The sequence below is a fragment of the Equus asinus genome, chromosome 20, assembly GCF_041296235.1.
Source record: "Equus asinus isolate D_3611 breed Donkey chromosome 20, EquAss-T2T_v2, whole genome shotgun sequence".
NCBI classification, from domain to species: domain Eukaryota; kingdom Metazoa; phylum Chordata; class Mammalia; order Perissodactyla; family Equidae; genus Equus; species Equus asinus.
The window spans coordinates 47,148,055-47,166,705 of NC_091809.1; the positions used below are offsets into that span (position 1 = coordinate 47,148,055).

Sequence of the window (18,651 nt, forward strand, 5' to 3'; positions counted from 1 at the left end):
TGGGAGCTGGAGAGGTGTCAGACCCACTCTTTCGCTGGTACCACCCTGCTCAGGGTGCAGAGAGCTTTCAGCTGGGCTGAGTGTTGAGTTACAAGCTTCGGTTGGGGTGGGATTTGAGGGTTCAGCAGCAGCCAGTTTGACCCTGGCCCTCATCCGGAGGGCAGTGATAGTAAGGGGGTCTCGAAGGCCTGCCAAGGCATGAGACACCAACACCGGGGTAGGAGGCTCAGAGGCTGCCGTCATCCCTCCCTCCTCACCCTGGACAACACTTGGACTCCATCACCCCAGGAAGGACACCCACTCATCTTGCTTGTACCTGGTTTTAGGGGTCTCAGAAAGGGATAGAAGGTTAAGAAAGTTAGAGACTTCCAGTGGGGTCTCTGGGCAGCCTGCTGCAGCACCCCGACCTCCGTCCCCAATCCTAGGGCAACCTGGCAGGAAGGAGCTAACACTCCACCCACACTCAACACCCACACGCAGCACCCCCAGAAGAGGGGCGTCCAGGCGCCCGCCCCCCCCCCCCCCCCCCCCCACTGCAAGCAGCCGCCTACCTCCAGAGCCTAGGGGCACATAGAACTATAGTGCCCCCCAGCGGCGCCTGCGGGGAAGAGCAGGGAGAGGAGCAGAGGATCAGCTAGGGAGCCGCGCACAGCCGCCCTTCAGTTGCGTCCCGGAATTCACTAGCTTCCTTGCCTCCTTTAGCCTGTTGAAATCTAAATCAACCTTCCAGGGTCATTTCAAAACTCCCTCCGCTGGGTGGCTGCCTGTCATCCAGGCACCGACTCACCCACCATCCAGCACCACCTTGAGTTTCCTGAGCACCACCCCGACCTCAGCCTGCAGGCTCCTGCCCAATGAAGCCACATCAGGGAGCACTACCCACGCCTGCGGCCTGCTGAGCCGGGAGAGGATCAGGTCAGGAGTGAAGCTACCCGTCTGGTGGGTGGGGACCCAGTGAGCAGGGCCGCTGCCATTTGCCAGGTAAAGGGGGATCTCAGAGGTGAGCTGGCACAGCTAAGGCCTTTTCACACTACCCTCCCGGCCCGGCACAGTGCTTGGCGCCGGGCAGGCCCCTGGTCAATGGTTACTGCATGGATGTCACGGCTTCAAGGAGAGGAAAAACATGGAGGAATCAAGGATCTATTGTTCCCAGTATGACTTGGGCTCAGAAAACAGAAGGGAGACCAGAAGAACTAGAAGATGCAGGTCCCCCGCCCCACCCCTCATTCCCAACATCTCCACCCAGAAGGCGGGAGCAAACAGGGGCCCAAGAACTGCGTCTGGTTGTTTCTTTAATTGAATGCAGACTCATTCATAGTAAACAGAAATGCAACCATAGCATGGAAACAGACATTACACAGAGTTCTGAAAAAAATCCAGACCCACCTCCTCTCCCAGCCCCAGGGAGAGCTATAAAAACAAGGCGGAGAGAATAAAACACATTCCCACCCAGAGGCTGAGGCCTGACCTGACCTCCCCCAACCTCGGCATCTGGAACAAACCAGATAGGGCGAAGGGGATCCAGGGACCAGAGCAGCCAGGGTGCCCAGAGCTGGAGCAAGTCAGTGTCAACTCCAAGGTTCCATGTGTATGCACGTGTGTGACTAACACAGAACGTGGCTGAAGACTGGATGGAAACTTAGGAGCCAGCCCTGGGTCCTACAGTGAAGCTGGGACCGGAGACCTAGAGGGAAATACGTCCCTTTCTTGAGCCCCTTTCTAAGATAGGCACTGGGGCTCCCGCGGCTGTGGAGGAGGCGGCATGGGCTGGGCCCTCTGAATCCCCCCTCCACTGCCCCTGGACATTCCTGGGCAGTGTCAATGGCACTGAAAGGCCCCCAGCTGGGGCTTGGCAGGAGTTAAGGGCCTGGAAAGAAAAAGGAAGGAAAGGGGTGAGTTGCTTCTTCCCTCCAATCCTGCCGCCAGCATCAGTCCGGGGGCTGACGGCAAAGTGACCTCTGAGTTCAGCCCCTCAGATCAAAGGCAGTTCTCACACATGGGCTGACCCTCATTGCTAAAGAGCCAGCCAGGGCCCCTCGCAGGCCTTAGCACCAAAAGCCTGGCACCAGCTGGTCAGCCCCCAAAATCCTACAACCCCATCCATTTTGGCTGACTAGAGGAGGCAGTAATGGCAGCCAGATACAGTCCCAAAGAGAAGTGGGCCCCTACTGCAGGACAAAGAATCAGGCCCCAGATCAGGCAGGGAAGTGGGACTGTGGGAGGCAGAAAGGGCTTTCGGCCCCAGGCTTGGGGGGAGGGGAAGGACGGGCAGACTGCAAGGCATGAGATGGGCAGGGCAACACTTCCCTCCTCCCTCCTGCAGAGGGACAAACGGAGAGCCAATGGACGGGAGGACCCATGGAGGGGCCCCAACACTGAGAAGAAAGCAGCAATTTGGCCAACGTCTGGGGTTTCAGAGGAGCAGGCCTCTTCCCAGGCCGAGGGCAGCTGCAAGGCTCAAGGCCACTCCCATGACTGTCCTGGGCCAGGCCTGGGCTAGACCTCGCTGTCCTGCCACCACCCAGCACTGGGCAGCAGGGCTGGGACTCACGCCTCTGGCACTATGGAGGCTCTGGGCAGTGAGGCCGAGGCGCACAGGGCCTCATGAGTGAAGCAAGGGACCCGGCGCCCGCTAGAAGACGTAGATCTTGTCCCGCTGCACCGTGTCCAGGTCGTCGTCCAGTGTCAGCAACACCTGGGGGGTGGACGCTGAGTCACGCACAGGAAAGGAGGCAACCTCCACCTCTAGGCCACCCTCCCCACTCAGGACAGAAGACTCTCACGTACCAGGAATGACCCAAACATGGCGATGGAGGAGAGGAAGTGCCAGATGTCGTGGTCATCAAAGAAGTCAAGGAGGATGCAGTCCCGGTTGTGCTCCCGCGACTCTGCGGGGGTTTTCTGGGGAGGAAGAGGGAGAGCTGCCGGCTGACGCTGCCCTGGCAAGGCTGGGGCAGACCCCTCCTGTCCCCCTCCAGGGCGCTCCCTGTTCCCAGCCTGGCGGGAGAGCACACTTTCTGACTCATTCCTTGCCCTCCCCTCCCACATCCGAGAACTGGCCTTTCGTTACAGAGGTCTCCCTGGGAACGCTGGCTTCTGCCCTTGCCCTCCCTCCCACCCTCGCCCTCCTCCCCTTACATTCTTCTTCTCCATCTAAGAGCAGAGGGTTGTGGTTACCTGGAGACGCTAAAAGGCCACAAAACCTCCTAACTCAGATTCCCACCTTGGACTCTGGCCCCTCCCCTAATGAGGTCTCCATGGCTCCTCCAGGCCCTTTGTTTATCCAAAGCACTACTGTCAGGTCACACACCCCTGCCCAAGGACGATGACGTGGGCCATGACCCGAGGCACTCAAGGGCCTCCATGCTCCACCCGTAACCTCCATCCAGCAAACACTGGCTGGACATCACTCTGTGTCTGGGGGCTGTCTGTGCCCAGGCTGAGGCCGCAGAGATGACCAAGAAAGACCCGCCCTGCCTGCACAGAGCTCACAGTCTTCGCTCGGCTCTACTCAGCAAATTCGCCGATCCCCAAATCTGCCCCATCTTGTTCTGCTTCTCTGTCGTTACTCAGGTCACAGCATCTCTGGGCCACAGGCCCTTCCCATCACCCAGGGCCTTGAAGGCCAAGAGCCAGGCCTGCCTCTTCCAGGAAGCCTTCTTGTACCTCCTAAGTCACAGAGGCCTCTCTGTCCTCTGTACTCCTGTACGTTCCCCCTGCCGATCTTGCCCATACCCTTCATCTCGTGTATCATATTGTAAACAGCCAGCCAGGAGCTAATGGTCTCTCTCCTGAACTAGATTATAAGTGCCTCAAAGACAGAGACCATGCCAGACTTAGCTCCGATCACAGAGTTCCATGGGAGGTGCCCTATGAGGCAGAGGACAGAGCCTGACATCTGGGGATTCAAACCCCAGCTGTGCCACTCACTGCCAGTGTGACCTTGGGCAGGTCACTTGGCCTCCCTGAGCCTCAGCTGCCTCGTAAGTGAAATGGGGATACCTCCATGCTGACATGTCAAATGTTAGGAGGATTCAACCAAAAAGCAGCTGTGAAAGGGCTGGCCCATGGTAGGTGCTCACAAACGATCTTTGAGAAGAGAATTGGCCATTTGTTGGTTCAGAATGAGCCTGTGGGCAACTCCCCCACCTTTGGCGGAACAACCACCCACCTGCCAGGTGCTGAGTCCCTGGAAGAAGAAGAAGAGTGCGAAGCCCCAGACCACCGAGGTGCAGACGATGCAGAGCAGGGGGATGAGCTTGATCCTCTCCCCACTGCGGAGCTGGGGGTGGCAGGGAGGGAGGAAGAGCAGTCTGAGGGCCAGGCCCTGCCCCGCCCCACTTCTCAGCCTGCCTCTGAGGCGCTTTCCTGGTGCCTTCCCAGGCTTTCAGGATGGACCCTTTAGGAAGCCCTCTTGGATTCATACCACCAGCTCACAGAGCTACACAGCTCAACCTGTCCCATGTTAGCAGCCTGGTGTTTGCACCCCTGATGCCCATCCTTGGCTGGGCCTTCATGTGCCCAAAACCCTGGCTGGCAGAGTATACTGGCCAGGGGGCTCTCCCTGTGCAAGGGGGTCCTCTCACACTGGATGGCCTGAGGGTACCTTGGGAAGCACCTGGTCCTTGGAGGCCCAAGACTCAGTGAGCCCCCTCCTCAAGCCCTTCTGCACTGAACCCCTTCAGCTCTTACAAACTGTGGCCTCAAGTGCGACCATTTTCACGGGCCATTCTTAGAATATGGAAGGGGCTCAGTAAATGGGTCTCAGGATGCAGCTGGCTCCCAGGGTGTACATGCAAGAGACTTCAGCCTCTCCCCTCCTCACACCTCACTAGCACAGACAGATGATGGACTTAAAAATTCTCACTGACTCTCAGCGCTGCCCCAGGCAGGCTGTGCCCATCTCCCTCCCCAGCAGGCAGAGCAACAGGCAGAGGAAATTCAGCCCTCCCCACTCACCTTCATAATAATGTAGAAGGCAAAGTAAAGGAGCAGGTTGCAGATGCCAATGGCCAACAAGTAGGAGGCAAAATCATTGGGACGCATGATGAGCCCGTAGGCAGCCCTGGGAAGAGAGAGGAAGGGCTGATAAAGCAGGGGAGGGCCAAGAGCAAGAAAAAAAGCTCTCCCTTGTCCCTACCCTATGTTTTACTATGATATGGGGCTGGGTTCAGAGGCCCACAGAAAATTCTAGAACCCCAGGTGCCAATACCTCTCTCGTCAGCCCTCATTTCTATGCCCAAAGCTTAGAATTTGTCCGTGGCCCCCAAGGCAGCCAGTGGCTGGCCAAATCCCCAGCTGTCCACCAAGCCAGGCTACTGTAGACAATGGCCAGACTCACAGCGACCAGTTGATAATGTTGCCCATAACCAGCAGCACCATGCGGTCCTGGAGGGAAGCAGAGACACAGGGACTGAGAGAGGGGAAGAGAGCCAGGGAGAGAAGAAGGGAAGAAGACCCAAGTCAACTGGCCCTCCCTGCCCCCCACTGGAGGGAAGATTGCAGATGGAGGAGGAGGGGCTGGGCATCTGGGAGGTACCACGTAGAGGGGCCCGCTGCACTGCCGGATGCAGTCTGTGTACAGCACGTGGAAGATGCGACGGCAGATCCCAGAGTCTGCAAGGAGAAGGGAAGGTGCTGGAAGGCACTGGGGCCCTGCTCTCCTGGCCCCTGGCCTGTGCCAGCAGAGAGGGTCCAGGGCCTTCGGAGGGAACAGCTATGCCAAGGCCTCACCCAAATCCTCACCCAGTGATTCCTCCAAGCCCCCAGAACCCAAAAGTCTCCTGGGAGTCCAGGTCCCCGAGGCCACCCACCCCTCATTCCATGGGGCCCAGCAGGCTCCTCCCACACACCCCGCCCTGGACATGCCCTCACCCAGCTTCCAGCGGCCCATGTAGTAGAGCTGTGTGCTGAGGAGCAGGGTGGCCGTGATGTGAATGATCGAAAAGACAATCCAGAACGCTGTGTTCCCTTTGCCGAAGACCTGTCGGGCGGCCACCAAGGGCAGGGATGAGGAGGCACTGGGGAAAGCTGCTCCCGCCGCCTGCCCCTCCTCCCTGCCCAGCCAGGCTGGGACTCTCCAAGGGGCGCAGGGAGGGCACCTTGGGGAAGGTGCAGGGATCTCTCCTGTGGGAGGTGGAGTGGGGGTGTGCGCACGCACACGTGTGTGTGAACGCGCGTGCACCTTTCCTACGGGGTGACCAGAGCGGGTGGGGGCCTCACCACACCCAGCACGGAGAAGAAGATGACGATGGCCAGGCAGGCGTAGGCGCTGTAGGCACTGGCGTTGATGTCAGGGTGCCGCTTCTGGTACAGCTTCAGCATGCAGAGCCCGGCGATCATGTACATGAACGACGTGTCTAGGGTGGAGGCAGCGGATGTAAGCTAGAGACAGCCACAGAGCCTCAGAGTGGAACTCCCAGCCTGGACCATCAGGGTGGAAGAGAGGGGCCCCCACACCTCCATCAGCTCAGCCACAGAGCAAGCTGACGGTGGGCTGGCGCTTGAACTCCAGTCCCTTAACTATCCCTGCCACACCAGACTGCCACCCCCCATCTGTCCCCCACAGTGACTTCCCCTGACAATAAAGATAACTTAGTGTGAGCACCCTGAGATCAGAGACTACATCTTCATTATCCTCATTTGCCCAGTGCTTGCGCATGCTCTGTAGGAGGAAACAGTGTCCAGATGCCTATCTTCTATAAGCCAGGACATGTGCACAAAGCACCCAGCTCTGGAGTCTCCTACAGAGCTAAGTCTTGGGGATCCCTGCAGGTGACTTGGGGATGAGGGAGGACTCAGGAGGTCCCTGCTCTCGGTTCTACGTTCAGCCAGGGAAGAGGGAGGGCCCACTCACCAAACTGGAAATTGGTATAGTTGGGGCAGACGTGATAGCAGGCACTCAGGAGCCCCTCCATCATCAGGGCTGTGCCCATGGCATAGAACAGGCCAAAGTGCTTTGGGATCCCACATTCCTGTTGGGGAGGAAGGGAAGAGAAGGGAGAGAGGAGGTGAGGTGGGATGGGAGGAAGGAAGGAAGGGACCCAAAAGAGGGAGACTATGACAGAGGAGTGGAGGAGGAGTGGGATATGGGTAGAGTGGGTATGTGGGCTGACCTCGGCAGGGCAGGGCCGGGCCGGGCAGGGCAGGGCCGGGCAGGGCAGGGCAGGGCAGGGCAGGGCAGGGCAGGGCTGAGCAGGGCAGGGCTGAGCAGGGCAGGGCAGGGCAGGGCAGGGCAGAGCTGGGCAGGGCTGGGCAGGGCAGGGCAGGGCCGGGCTGGGCTGGGCTGGGCTGGGCAGGGCCGAGCTGAGCCAGGCAGGGCCGAACAGAGCAGGGCAGGTCTGGGCAGAGCAGAGCAGGGCAGGGCTGGGCAGGGCTGGGCAGGGCTGAGCAGAGCAGGGCAGGGCTGGGCAGGGCTGAGCAGAGCAGGGCAGGGCTGGGCAGGGCTGGGCAGGGCTGGGCAGGGCAAGGCTGAGGAGGGCAGGGCTCAGCATGGTGTCACAGGGCTGGGCAGGGGAGGGTGGGGCAGGGCAGGCAGGGCCACGCCTGCTAGAAAGGGTTGGAGCTGAGGCTCGCTGCAGGTGCCCCCTCACCAGGGCGTAGAGGTCGTTGCGCAGCAGGGCCCGGTTGTGGTTGATCTCCCGCTGCAGGATGATGAGCAGGAAGAGCAGCCCCAGCAGGATGTACCCCAGGTTGCTGAGGATGTTGTTGAAGGCGCTGGAAAGGGCGACACAGGGCACATGTCTGGGCCTCCTTCCCTGACCTCTTCCCCATCCAGGGGGCACTTGCACGGCCACGCCCCGGTTCACTGTTCGCCCAGGGAAGCGCCCCCCAAGCAGATCCCCACCTGAGGTTGCCCAGCGGGTGGGCACAGAGGAAGTTGTAGTAGCAGATGTCCTGATTCCCTGTGACATTCACCACCTGCAGCAGGGGGCGGGCACAGGGAGGGGGCTGCTAACACACGGACACGCCCACTGTCCAGGTGAGCAGGCCAGGCCCCAGGCCCACCACACCACCCAGTGCCAATTCTGCCCTGGACAGGAAGTGCCACCACGGCCAGCATGTGTGCACACGTGTACACCAGGCAAGTCCTTCTTTGGCACGGTCACCACCCCCTCCCTGGTGTGGCTGAAAACCCTGGGGCATGACCGTGACTGAGGTTCTCACTCCACAGTACAGAGAAAAGGGAAGGGAAACCTAAACTTTACAAAGTCCCGGGGCGTCCATTTCAGAAATCCCTGCAACAACCTGGGGAAGGTGCTGTCACTGGTATCGTGCTGCCCCCATTTTACAGATGAGAAAACTGATGCTCAGGGAGGTTAAGTGACCTGCTCAAGGTCACCCAGCTGGTAAGGTAGAACCAGGATTTGAACTCAGGTCCTGTGACTTAAGACCTGTGCTCGCTCCAGAGCCCCAGGCTGGGAGGCTCTGCACTTTGGGGCAGTGTCACAGACTGTGGACGAGGCAAGCCCACAGCTCTGCGAGGGCGCTTAGCACAGGCCCAGGGAGGTGGCCCCCGCCTCTCACCGTCTGGTAGGTGATCACCAGCTGCACCACAGGAAGCGCATAGAAGACAGCAATGGTAGCAATGTTCCTAAGGGGTGGGAGGGCGGTGGTGAGGCTGCAGGACCCCAGAAACCACCACGCTGCCCCGCCAATAACAGGAAGCCCCACCTACTCCGCCCACTCACCAGAAGTAGATCTGGTACTTTTTCCGCAGAACGCGTTTATCCTTGCGTGCCAGGTCAGCCACATAGAGGTATTGCTGGGGAGAAGCTGGAGTGAGCCCCACTGTCCCACTGCCGGGGAGAAGCCCCTCACCCAGGTTAGAAGAGGACAGGAAAAGCCCCCCTCAGGCAGCCAGGGTTCTAGGCCAGCCCATTACTGCTGGCCAGTCGGTCTGGAAGGGCTGGGAGTGAGTCCGTCCCCCTGGAATCTCTCATGCCCCGACTGAGCTCTTTCCCTATGCTTTCCTAACATGCCACCCCAGAGGGAGGCATGCTGGGGCCTCGACACAGAATCTCCCTTCCCTGGGAGTCCCCTGTGCGGGCCAGCCTGGGCCGTCTCAGACCTTGGTGCGAATGACGTTCTTGTCCGAATCGATGTCAGTCAACGTGTCATAGTCATCCTCCTCCACAGAGCTCATGGAGTCCAGTCGTGGCCGAGTGCCCACAGGGTCAAGGGAGCGTTCTGGGGGAGCAGAGGGGAAGGGTTTCCCAGTGAGCACAGAATCTGAGGTCTGGCCCCACCCACCTGGGGCAATTGTCACAATTACTAGGCAGTGGGAAGAGGCAAATTGTGGGCACAGAGCAGGGGTGGAGGTGGGCTCAGGCCCTGGGAGGAGTTACCAGGTGCTCCTAGGACCTGGAGGAGAGCAAGGGTGGGCTCTGCGAAGAGGCCACCAAACACGGCCCACTGCAGCCCTGTTCCAGCCCTGCCCCCTCACTGAGCCAGGGCTTCCAGGCCAGGCCACTGAGCAGACCCCAGGCCCCAGACACAAGCAACAGGACTGAATTCAGCAGAAGTCATGCTGATTAGGAAGTGCCCAGCTGTGTGGGTTCTGAGAAGACACTGCCTTGGCCACCCCTGGGTAAAGACCCAGCGGGCCCTGGGCTGCAGGCAACGGTGAGAGGCTGCCTCTAGGAAGAACACCTGCTCCTTTATCTGGTCTTTCCTTGTGCCTTCAGAAGCTTCCTCCTGTGACCTTGCCTGACCAAAGCCCCCAGAGGCCAAGACATGACACCCCTACCCATGATCCCTATCCCAGCAGGCCAGGGAGCTAGGGTGCTGGCAGCAAACATCACAGCAAAGCTGAACATCAGGCCTGGGGGTAGCAGGGGTGCCAGCCCACCAGCATCAGGGGCGAGTGCCTGCTTATCTCAGAAGACACGAGAGCTGGCAATCATTGGTATTAGAAGGGGAAGCCATGCACACAGCATCTTCCTGGCCCTGGAGCTGCTGGCTCCAGTCAACCGCCCTGGCAGGAGCTGATTGGCAGAGCTGCCCCCCACATCTACCCATGGCAATGCACAGCTGCCGCATCTGGCCAAAGGGGAGGCGCCGCTTGAACTGGTCCTGCCCTTCAAAGGAAAGGGAAAGTTACCGGGGAAGTGGGGCCAAGGAGGGGAGGAGAGGGGCGGGGAGATGGCAGGCCCTTCCCTGGTTCCAGCGTCTGGCAGAAGAGGCAACCGCCCACCATTGAGTTTCACCCAGCCAGCACCAGCCCTGCACTGCACAGCTCAGCCCTGCCTGGCCCACTCACCCTGGTAACCGTAGGAGAGGTCCCCAGTGCCCGTGCTGTCAACCAGACCATCGGTGGATCCAGAGCCATTATCTGCAGGGAACAGTAAGTGGTCAGGCAGGTAGGGTAGACCTCAGGGAAGAAGACAAGAGACCCATCCTGGGGCATTGAGGCCCTTTGCCACTTCGCAGGTGGAGGCCTGAGACAAGGTTATGAGCAAGCAAGCACAGCCTCGGGTTGACACGTACCAAAGGAGCCGTAGTTGTAACCCTCATAAGGGGGGCTGCCAGGGAAGGAATCGGCCAGGACCCGAGGGTGACCTGCAACAAGAAGTTAAGCTCCCCTTAGCCTTGGGAGCAGAGAAGTCAAGAGTCAAGGAAAAGAGGGACAAGAATTCAGAGAAGAGAGACACAGAGGGGCCAGGGCAGCAGCCAAGAATAAGCCCCTATCGGGCAAGGAGCTCGCTCCCAGCACCATCACCTGCCCTGACCTCCCATGTGCGTCCCCAATGGGAACACTCGCCACCCTCTGTCCTCCCTAAAGAGAGAAAGGTCCAGGAATTGACGCATCTAAATTACCAGCAGCGAGGACAGACAGCATGGGCCCAGATCCCACCAGACACCCCTGTGCTTCCACCATCCACCGCCCCCCCACCCCCACTCTAGACTCCAGCTCCTCTGCCCAGAGCACTTGGAGCTTACCAAGAAGAGAAGCTGAGAGAGAAGGTCCCAAGCAGGAGGGAGGATAGAAAGAGAGGGATGGGTGGCACAAAGGGAGAGAGAAGGAAAGGTTAATAATCCCAGAGACTGTGAGCCACAACGTCTGAGGCGGACAATGTTGCTAGACCCAGAGAACAAATCAAGTGGCAGCCTTTAAGACGGGCATGTTAGGGACAGGAGGACACAATATTCTGGCCCCATTTCCATCTGCAGAGTGTTACTCCCAATCTGAACACCCAAAACGCCCAAGCCAGTCCTTCCTCCTCCAACTCCCCCAAGGGAACCATCCACCACTAGTCCCTCCAAAACAGAGCGAACTCTGCCTGCCCATCCAGGCCCTCTGAAGGTACCGCTTTCTGGGCAGGCTCGGTCCATGGCCACCAGAAGGGTCTTCTTCTTCTGCCTGCAGGGACAGAATCCAGAGGCAAACCAGAGGGACAGGACGAGAATCCCTCCTATGCCGGGCCGGCCTGCCTTCCACCCTATCCACCCCATAACCCTGTCCTCCAGCCATGATCTGAGGGTTCCTCCCAGGCCGGGAAGCAATGTGGGGTCTCCCTGCTTGGCAAGAAAGCTTGGGGGAGGGGTGGTTTCCAGAAGAAGGGCCCATGGACCACAGACCCTAACAGGGAGCTGCCTTCCCATGCCCCGTGGATGGTGTGGAAGACTACTCTGGGCCTGCTCAGATCCTGCCAGGCCATCTCCCCCATAGCCCCTACCCGAACCACCCCAGAACAGGGGAGGGCCCAGCAGTTCCACTTTACCTCCAGTTCTCCCAACAGGCCAGGAAGACGGTCAGCAGGTAGAAGGAGAGAAATATGCCCAGGCAAAAGAGCATACCGCCAACGTAGGCCTGAGCTGCGGGCAGGGAAGCAGAAAGGTAAACACACCAGCACCTTCAAGACAGCCCATCCTGGCACACAAGGGCCCAGCCTCTCACTGCTCCCCTCAAACGTAATGACCCAGCCAGTGTGAAGAATGGCAGTGCCCCAAATAGGCCAAACCCTGACAGGGCTGCTGTCTTTGCTCTTGTTGCTCCCTCTTCTAGAACTTTCTTCTCTACTTCTTCCTCGAAAACACCATCTTGACTTAACCTTCAAAACAAAACTCAAGGACTGAGTCCTCTAGGAAGCCTTCTCCATCCTGTGCTCCCACAGTAACCTGTCCTTTGCTTGGCACCTGGCACACAGAACGAGCTCAATAAATATTTGCTGAATAAACACTCTGCATAGGAGAGGCAGCTTTGCTCTCCTCCCATCACAATCTCATTTTTATCTTAGACTTTCCAGTTTAAAAAGGGCTCCACTCAATCCCTCAGTAAATATTTATTGAGCAGGACTAAGGGGCCTGGACTTCCTACTAATTTTATGCTAAACCTCCCAACTTAGGGAGACAATGGGGCAGATTCTATTAGCCCTGTTATAGAGACGGGGAAGCTGAGGCTCATTGAGATTACACTGTTCCTAAGTGGCAGAGGGAGAACTAAAAGCCACGCCTTCAATCTTCAGTCATGGACTCTACCGCCTGACACTGGGACTCACCTCCTGGACCTCCCATCGTGACGCCTGCCAAGAACACCCCGCCCGCCCCCACCATGGCCTCCTCCAGTAGGTCCCCTTCATCCTTCCCATTCAGAGACCCTCCCTACGCCAGGTCTGCAAGGAAGAGCCAGAGACCGGTCCATCCCCACTCACCCACCCACACTCACATGTGACTGCTCGAGATACCAGCACTGACAGGGTTTTCTGGCGGTGTCCTTGATCGACTGGTTCATCTGGAAGTAAAATGTCAAACTGGGAAACAAGTGCCTGCCTGGAGCTTGGCTAGAGTTGAGGGGACCAAGCCTGGGAGAGTCTGGGACCCAAAACCCATATCCCATCAGGTCCACCAGTCAGTCACACAGGCTCTTCTACCTCCCAGGAGGGGACCAAGGCTTCCCCATCCATAGCCAGATCCAGGGCACAAAATGTACCTTCGACAAAGGGGTAGAAAGGCAAGGAACCCCCACAGGCCTGGTCTTCAGTCTTCACCACCACCACCACATAAAAGCTGTTGCTGGGGAAGTCTTTGCGCTGCAGGATGGTGACGATGATGACAATCATCACCACCAACACCACCACCATCATCGTCACCATCATCCTTTCCTGAATAGCTACTTTGGGCCAGACATTGTGCTAAACTCTTTCCATACGTATTATTTTACATAATCGTCACAAAGATCCTTATGCAATAAGTACTATTATTATCTCTGTGGGACAGGCTCAGAAATGAGCTTAAGGTCACACTGCCAGTAAGTGGCAGAGCCAGGATTATCTGATTGAGAGCCCAAACTCTGAACCTACACTACAGCCAGGTGAGCGTAGGTGTGTGTGCCCCGCCATCATGGAACCCACGGGTGCCCTATTACAGACGGGGCATCAGCCAGGAGAAAAAGCGGCGGGGCCACATGGCCTCCATCCGGTGCCAACTGGATGCTGTGAGGTGAACACATGGCTTCCCCTCCCTGTCCCCAGCACAGGTTTCAGCCCTTGCCAAGGGCAGCACAAAGTATCAGCCAGGCCCCCTTTCCTCTCCCTACTAGCGTTACAGTGGATGAAGCAGATATGACAGCCAGAGTGGGTACTCTGCTCTCTCCTGTCCTCAAAGACGATGGGGACTATGATTCAACTCCCACATATATCAGGGGACCCAAAGTCTCAGGGACCAGCGGGCCAAGACTCAGTCATGTGGGTGGTGTAGGAATGGGGCAGGGGAAAAGAAGCAAGGGTTTGGAAAGCTAGTCACCGGGCCCCATCTCCCACAGGGCCACGCGCATTTCCTACCTGCACAGTGATGGCTGCCTTCTTGGTCATAGTCTGGTACATGCCGATGAAGGCTACGTTGTTGTCTAGGTCATAGACAGGACACTACAGAGGAAGGATGGGAGAGACAGATGGCAGGGATCTGGGCCCCGTCCCCTCTCTTTAGCAGCCCTGCCACCCGCTGGTGGAGAGTAAAAGGGCAGGCAACTTACCAGGACATCCTGGATGGAGATGACTGAGCAGGGGAAGGCCTTGTTGGAGGTCACCTTGACAATCACTGAGTCCACTCCCTCTGGGAACTCATACTTGAAGTACTGAGGGCGTGGGGAGGGCAGGGAGAGTCCCACCTCATGAGGATGCTCTCTTTGCCCCTCTAGAAGGGAACAGTGTGAATCCTCCCAAGGTTGGGCAGTGGGGGCAGTGGGGAGAAAGGTCTTGACCATAAGCCTCCCCATCTTCTGTATACCACTCCCCTCAACCTCAGCTGGGCACTCAGGACAGTGCCCGAGAGGCAAGTAGCAAAGATGGCAGCCAGACCCCATGTCTCTGCATTTCTCATGCTGTCTGCCCCTCAACACCTCAGGGGCCACAGACTCTGTTTCCAGAGAGTCCCTCTGTGGAGAGTACAGCCAACTGGAAACTCCTGGCAAAGACCACTGACCACTCCCACTCCCATGTTCAAGCTTCCCCATTTCTCCTCCTGTGGGGCAGTCAACAGGGAGGTCTTACCTGAGGCTGGGCTGCTGTTGTATTGAAGCTAAACTGCTCCCCGGTCCTGCAGGACAGAGAAGAGCCCCCTGCAGTCACTCTCAGAGCTTGGGGAGGAGGCCAGTCTCGTGGTCCCCTCACTCTCCCCTACAGACCTGAGCACAAAGTCGTCCATCCTGCTGACGCGCAGCTGGTACGTGGTATTGACTGGTGACAAGGTGGACACATCCACGTAGAAGAACTGGACCTCAGACTCATTCTTGGTGGGGGGCTGACACAGCGTTCGTTCCACCTTTTGGTAGAGATACTTGCGCTGATACCTATGGAGCGAAGCAGAGAGTCAGGACGAGACCACTGTCCGGGCCAGCATGCCACTCCAGAGGAGCAAGGCCCCAGTTCTGCACTCTGGTCCCCCCCCATCCCTCCCCTCCCCACACTAAGCTGACAAGCTCCAGGCCGGCTGGCTTGGCCCTCATGCCGTTGACCAGCCTCCGGGTTCAGGGAAAAGGGACAAGAAACAGAGGGGCTTTGGGTGGTCTGAGGCTCTGCACAAGGCCCTGGGTGAGGCTCAGTCCCCCCCCCGATCCCCAGGTCCTACTCACAGCCCTCGCAGGATTAGGGGCACCTGGAAGGACACCACAGCCTCCTTCTGGCGGACCACGAACAGCAAAGGAGCCCCCTTCTGCTTGTTCAGGACATTCACAGACACGCGCACACCTTCCGTCTGCAGAATGACAGGGAAATGCCCCTCAATGAAGCCTGCGGTGGCTCAAGCTCTGCCACCCAGGGCACATGGCTCCAGAGGCTGTGAGCCCTGCCCCTCCCTCACGCCAACCGCTCTGTTCTTTCCCCCTCCTGGTCAGGCTGGGATGCTGTCTATGCCCCTTCTTCTGCCAGGGCAGGCCCCCATCTCTGGAGGGACTTGTGCGGAGTTAGAAGAGAGGTTTATGGGAGAGGCCGGCTCCTGAATGGCAGGTGTGTGCAGGGCAACAGGACCCAAGCAACTGCAGGGCCTGACCCGCCAACAGGAAACACAGTGGAGACCTCAGGTGTCTCCAGGATACCCCGTTCCTACCCATGTTCACGGGATGCACACGCCTGCAGACATATGTGCACACACGGACACAGTACAACAAGAAGCGCTCCGCAGTTTTCTCCCTTGTGAGCCAGCAAGCTCCTATTTAACATCTAACCTGGAGGCCAGAGGCCAGCGTGGCATGGGGAGGGGCGGGGTAGAGGGGGGTGTGGCACCAGAGAGACTGTTGAAAGCCAAGAAAAGCCAAATTCTATCCTTAGCTCTGATCCAGTGACAGGGCTGTGGAGAAGCCACTCCACATCTCTGGGCCTCAAATTCCCCTTCTATAAAATGGAGACACTCTTCTCACCCTTGGCGCTATGGAGGAAAGTAGACAGGACAGTGGGAGCTTAAAGAAAAAAATAAAAGTAAACACATCCTGAGAATGTTTGTTCTCGGGCTGCTGAAAGCAAAGCCCTAGGGCAGCACTTCCCCAGGGCTGCAGCTCTCAGGGTGACCCATTGGATATGGGAGAAAAAGGTAGAAAGGTCCCCAGGCAGGAGGAGATCAAACTTCAGAGAACCAGGCACTGAAGGCAGATCCTGGCCTGCCACAAAAACCAAATGCCTTCCCGAAAAAAATTAGATTCCCATTCTCAACTCCACTGCTTCTCAGTAAATCCAGTCACGGAGAGAGCTGGGCAGGAGACCACACAGCCAGGCCCCAAGTATTCTCCAGATCTCAGCTCTGGGGTCTGGGGTCTAGACTTCCCAGATCTAGCTTTGCCCATGTTCAACTCATGGCTGGGAAAGAAATGAAAGAGAAAATCAGGGCGAGGTAGATTCTCTCTCCTCCCACCCAACTTGAGGTTGGCCTTATCTCCACCAACTTACAAGGCCACTGGCTTCCTAAGGCAGAAGCAGGGCTGGAAAGAGCCCAGCAGTTACAGCAGCCTGGGGAGGCCTGCCTTCATCTCCTTGGGGAATCTGAGCTGTAACTTGTCTGGGCAGAGCCTCTCAGTTCAGCCCCATCTCACCTCCCTGGGGTTTTCTGGGCCAAGCCCAGTAGCAAGCTGCTTCCCCTTGCACCCAGACCCCACAGAGCTGTCAGATTCTGAGCATTGGGTAGGCAGTGGGCCAATCCTGCTCAGACCACAGCTGGTGGAAAAGACGGGATCAAAGAGAAGATGGGAATGAGACAACTTCAAAAAGTGGCCAGTGGGAGCTTCAGGGAAACACTGGTGGCAAAGCAAGGAGGACTGGTCAAGAGGGTCCAGTGTGGTTCTGGGAAACAGAAATCCAGTTCATGGGGACTCCTAAACGGGTAGGGGATTGACAGAATCGCCTAGCCCTTGTCTGTTCACCCACTCATCCCCAGCCCCCAGCCCAGCCCCATCCCTCACCCGGTTTCGGGTCACGGTATGGTTGAAGGTGTAGATGTTGACCAGCTCGCTGTTGACCTCATCCATGTAGGTGCGCTCAAACTCCGCGTCTTTCTGCGAGACGTTCTTGGGTCCCAGAACCCCCAGATGGCTGTCGACCGAGGCCACCAAGAGCGCCAAGAAGGGCAAGCCCAGAGCGAACATGGCCCCGGCAGGGCGGCAGCGGCGACGGTGGCGGCGGCGGCGACGACAGGCGACAGGACACCTCCGGGACGGGTTGCGGCCCTTGCCGCAGCTTCCAGCATCTCACCAGGACCAGAACTTTAACCCTGGCCTGAGATTAGGAAACGTCCCCTCCCTGGCTCGCAGAGACGCTCCCAGGGGCCCCGGAGGGGAGGGGGCGGCGAAAAGGGGGAGGGGAGGGTGTGGGGTACGGGCCACGGGAAGGGGCCCCAGCTCGCGAGGGGCTGAGCACGGCCCAGAGCCCCGAGGCCGCCGGCCAGGGCCGGGAGAGAGAGGGGGCAGCTGGTTGCCGGGAGGCTGGAGACGCCGGGAAAGGGGAGGGAAAAAAGGAGGGGAAGCCGGCGGGAGGGGCGGCCGCGGAGGGAGGAGAGTCTGAGGGAGAGGGGCCTGATAGGCGGTAGCGGCCGGCCACCGCGGGGCGCGGCGAGTTTTCTGGGACGCGGGCCCTTTAAGGGCGGGCGGCCGCGGCGGTTCCGGCGCTCGGCTCTCGGGCGGGAGCGCGGCGGTAAACAGCGGGGCGGCCGGCCCGCCCGTGACGTCAGGGGAAACTGACACGGATTTAAAGGCCCAGGACCGGGATTGGCCTTAAAGGGGCCGCAACCCTCGAGCTGGAAGCCGCCTCCAGCTCCTATCCCGCCAGTGCCTCCTCTTTCGTTATATCGCCCGTCTCTGGAAGCTCACTTTGGAATAGACGGATGTTTCCGTGAAGGATCTCCAAATGTTAGATTCTTGTTGACAAATTCTCTTTGCTCAAACGTAGGGATCCCCCACCCCCGACCCAACTGCCATTACCGCTAACATCCTCCACTCCTGGGCCATTTTTTCTCCTGAGATCTAAAGAAACGAAGAACTCCAACGGGGAAACAGCACGTTCGCCCTGCCGGCGGAGGGGTGGCTGAGGCAGAACTATAGAAGGAACCTCTGCGCTCTCAGCTCCCGCTGCAGCGGCCGCATGGCGCCAGGGATGCCTTCGTGCTTGCGGGACTGTTTCTCCTCCACTCTGCAGGGGCAGCTACAAAGCTCATTGAAAGATAGTGACTTTCAGTGTAAACTGGTGAAAACTTGTCTACAGAATATTTTGGCGCTGTGTTTCCAGAAGTTTAAAGAGCTTTATACTCTTTGACCCAGTAACTCCACTTCTGGGACTCTAGCCTAAGGAATTTAGAAATCGAGATAAAAATGTGTGGGCAGCTATGCTTATCACTGTGCTATCTATAATATAAAGCATAAAGGAAACAGCTTAAATGTCCATAATGAGGGAGTAGTTAAATGCGCTATAGTCATGAAGCCATCGAAAATGACGCTGAAGACTTTAAGGGACATGTAAGCAGAGAAGTCATGATAAAACACTATGTTAACAGTACATTTTCCAAATATCCAGACATGCATAGAAAAACGCTGAAAAAAAAATGCATACAAATTTAGCAATGATCATCCTTGATTACAGGTGATGTTTGGAATAACGTATATCATATCATTTTCCTCTACTTCCAAAAGTACAGAAAAGTACCCAAGAAAAAAGAAAAATCACTAGACTGTGGGTG

General features: G+C 57.9%; 1 protein-coding gene across 5 annotated transcripts; it reads right to left on the reverse strand.

Moving 5' to 3' along the window:
* Nucleotides 1-1,275: 1,275 nt before the first annotated feature.
* Nucleotides 1,276-17,596, reverse strand: SIDT2 (SID1 transmembrane family member 2). 5 transcript variants are annotated; one of them, XM_014855548.3, is made up of 27 exons: nt 16,886-17,589; nt 15,071-15,192; nt 14,624-14,788; nt 14,490-14,535; nt 13,973-14,074; nt 13,782-13,865; nt 12,932-13,031; nt 12,668-12,733; nt 11,724-11,817; nt 11,310-11,362; nt 10,489-10,560; nt 10,262-10,333; nt 10,017-10,079; nt 9,071-9,189; nt 8,691-8,764; nt 8,527-8,593; nt 7,847-7,920; nt 7,593-7,716; nt 6,857-6,974; nt 6,223-6,359; nt 5,875-5,983; nt 5,540-5,616; nt 5,342-5,388; nt 4,960-5,065; nt 4,172-4,282; nt 2,788-2,901; nt 1,276-2,695 (listed from the first exon to the last, which is right to left on the reverse strand). In XM_014855548.3, the coding sequence occupies exons 1-27, from the start codon at nt 17,066-17,068 to the stop codon at nt 2,633-2,635; spliced, it is 2,562 nt and encodes an 853-aa protein (XP_014711034.1). In that variant the 5' UTR covers nt 17,069-17,589; the 3' UTR covers nt 1,276-2,632. The 5 variants fall into 5 exon arrangements, 4 of the variants coding, with proteins under 4 accessions (XP_014711034.1, XP_070346330.1, XP_014711036.1 ...); XM_070490229.1 differs by having other exon boundaries at nt 2,788-2,921; nt 16,886-17,424; XR_011495681.1 differs by lacking the exon at nt 10,017-10,079 and having other exon boundaries at nt 5,213-5,388; nt 16,886-17,424.
* Between the last annotated feature and the right edge of the window lie 1,055 nt (nt 17,597-18,651).

Coding starts and splice junctions, on each gene's coding strand:
- SIDT2 (XM_014855548.3), bottom strand. CDS start 17,068: ATGTTCGCTCTGGGCTTGCCCTTCTTGGCGCTCTTGGTGGCCTCGGTC. Junction 10,080..10,261: donor CCTCTCCTACGGTTACCAGG/GTGAGTGGGCCA, acceptor TTTCCTTTGAAG/GGCAGGACCAGTTCAAGCGG. Junction 4,283..4,959: donor CCTTCTACATTATTATGAAG/GTGAGTGGGGAG, acceptor TGCCACCCCCAG/CTCCGCAGTGGGGAGAGGAT.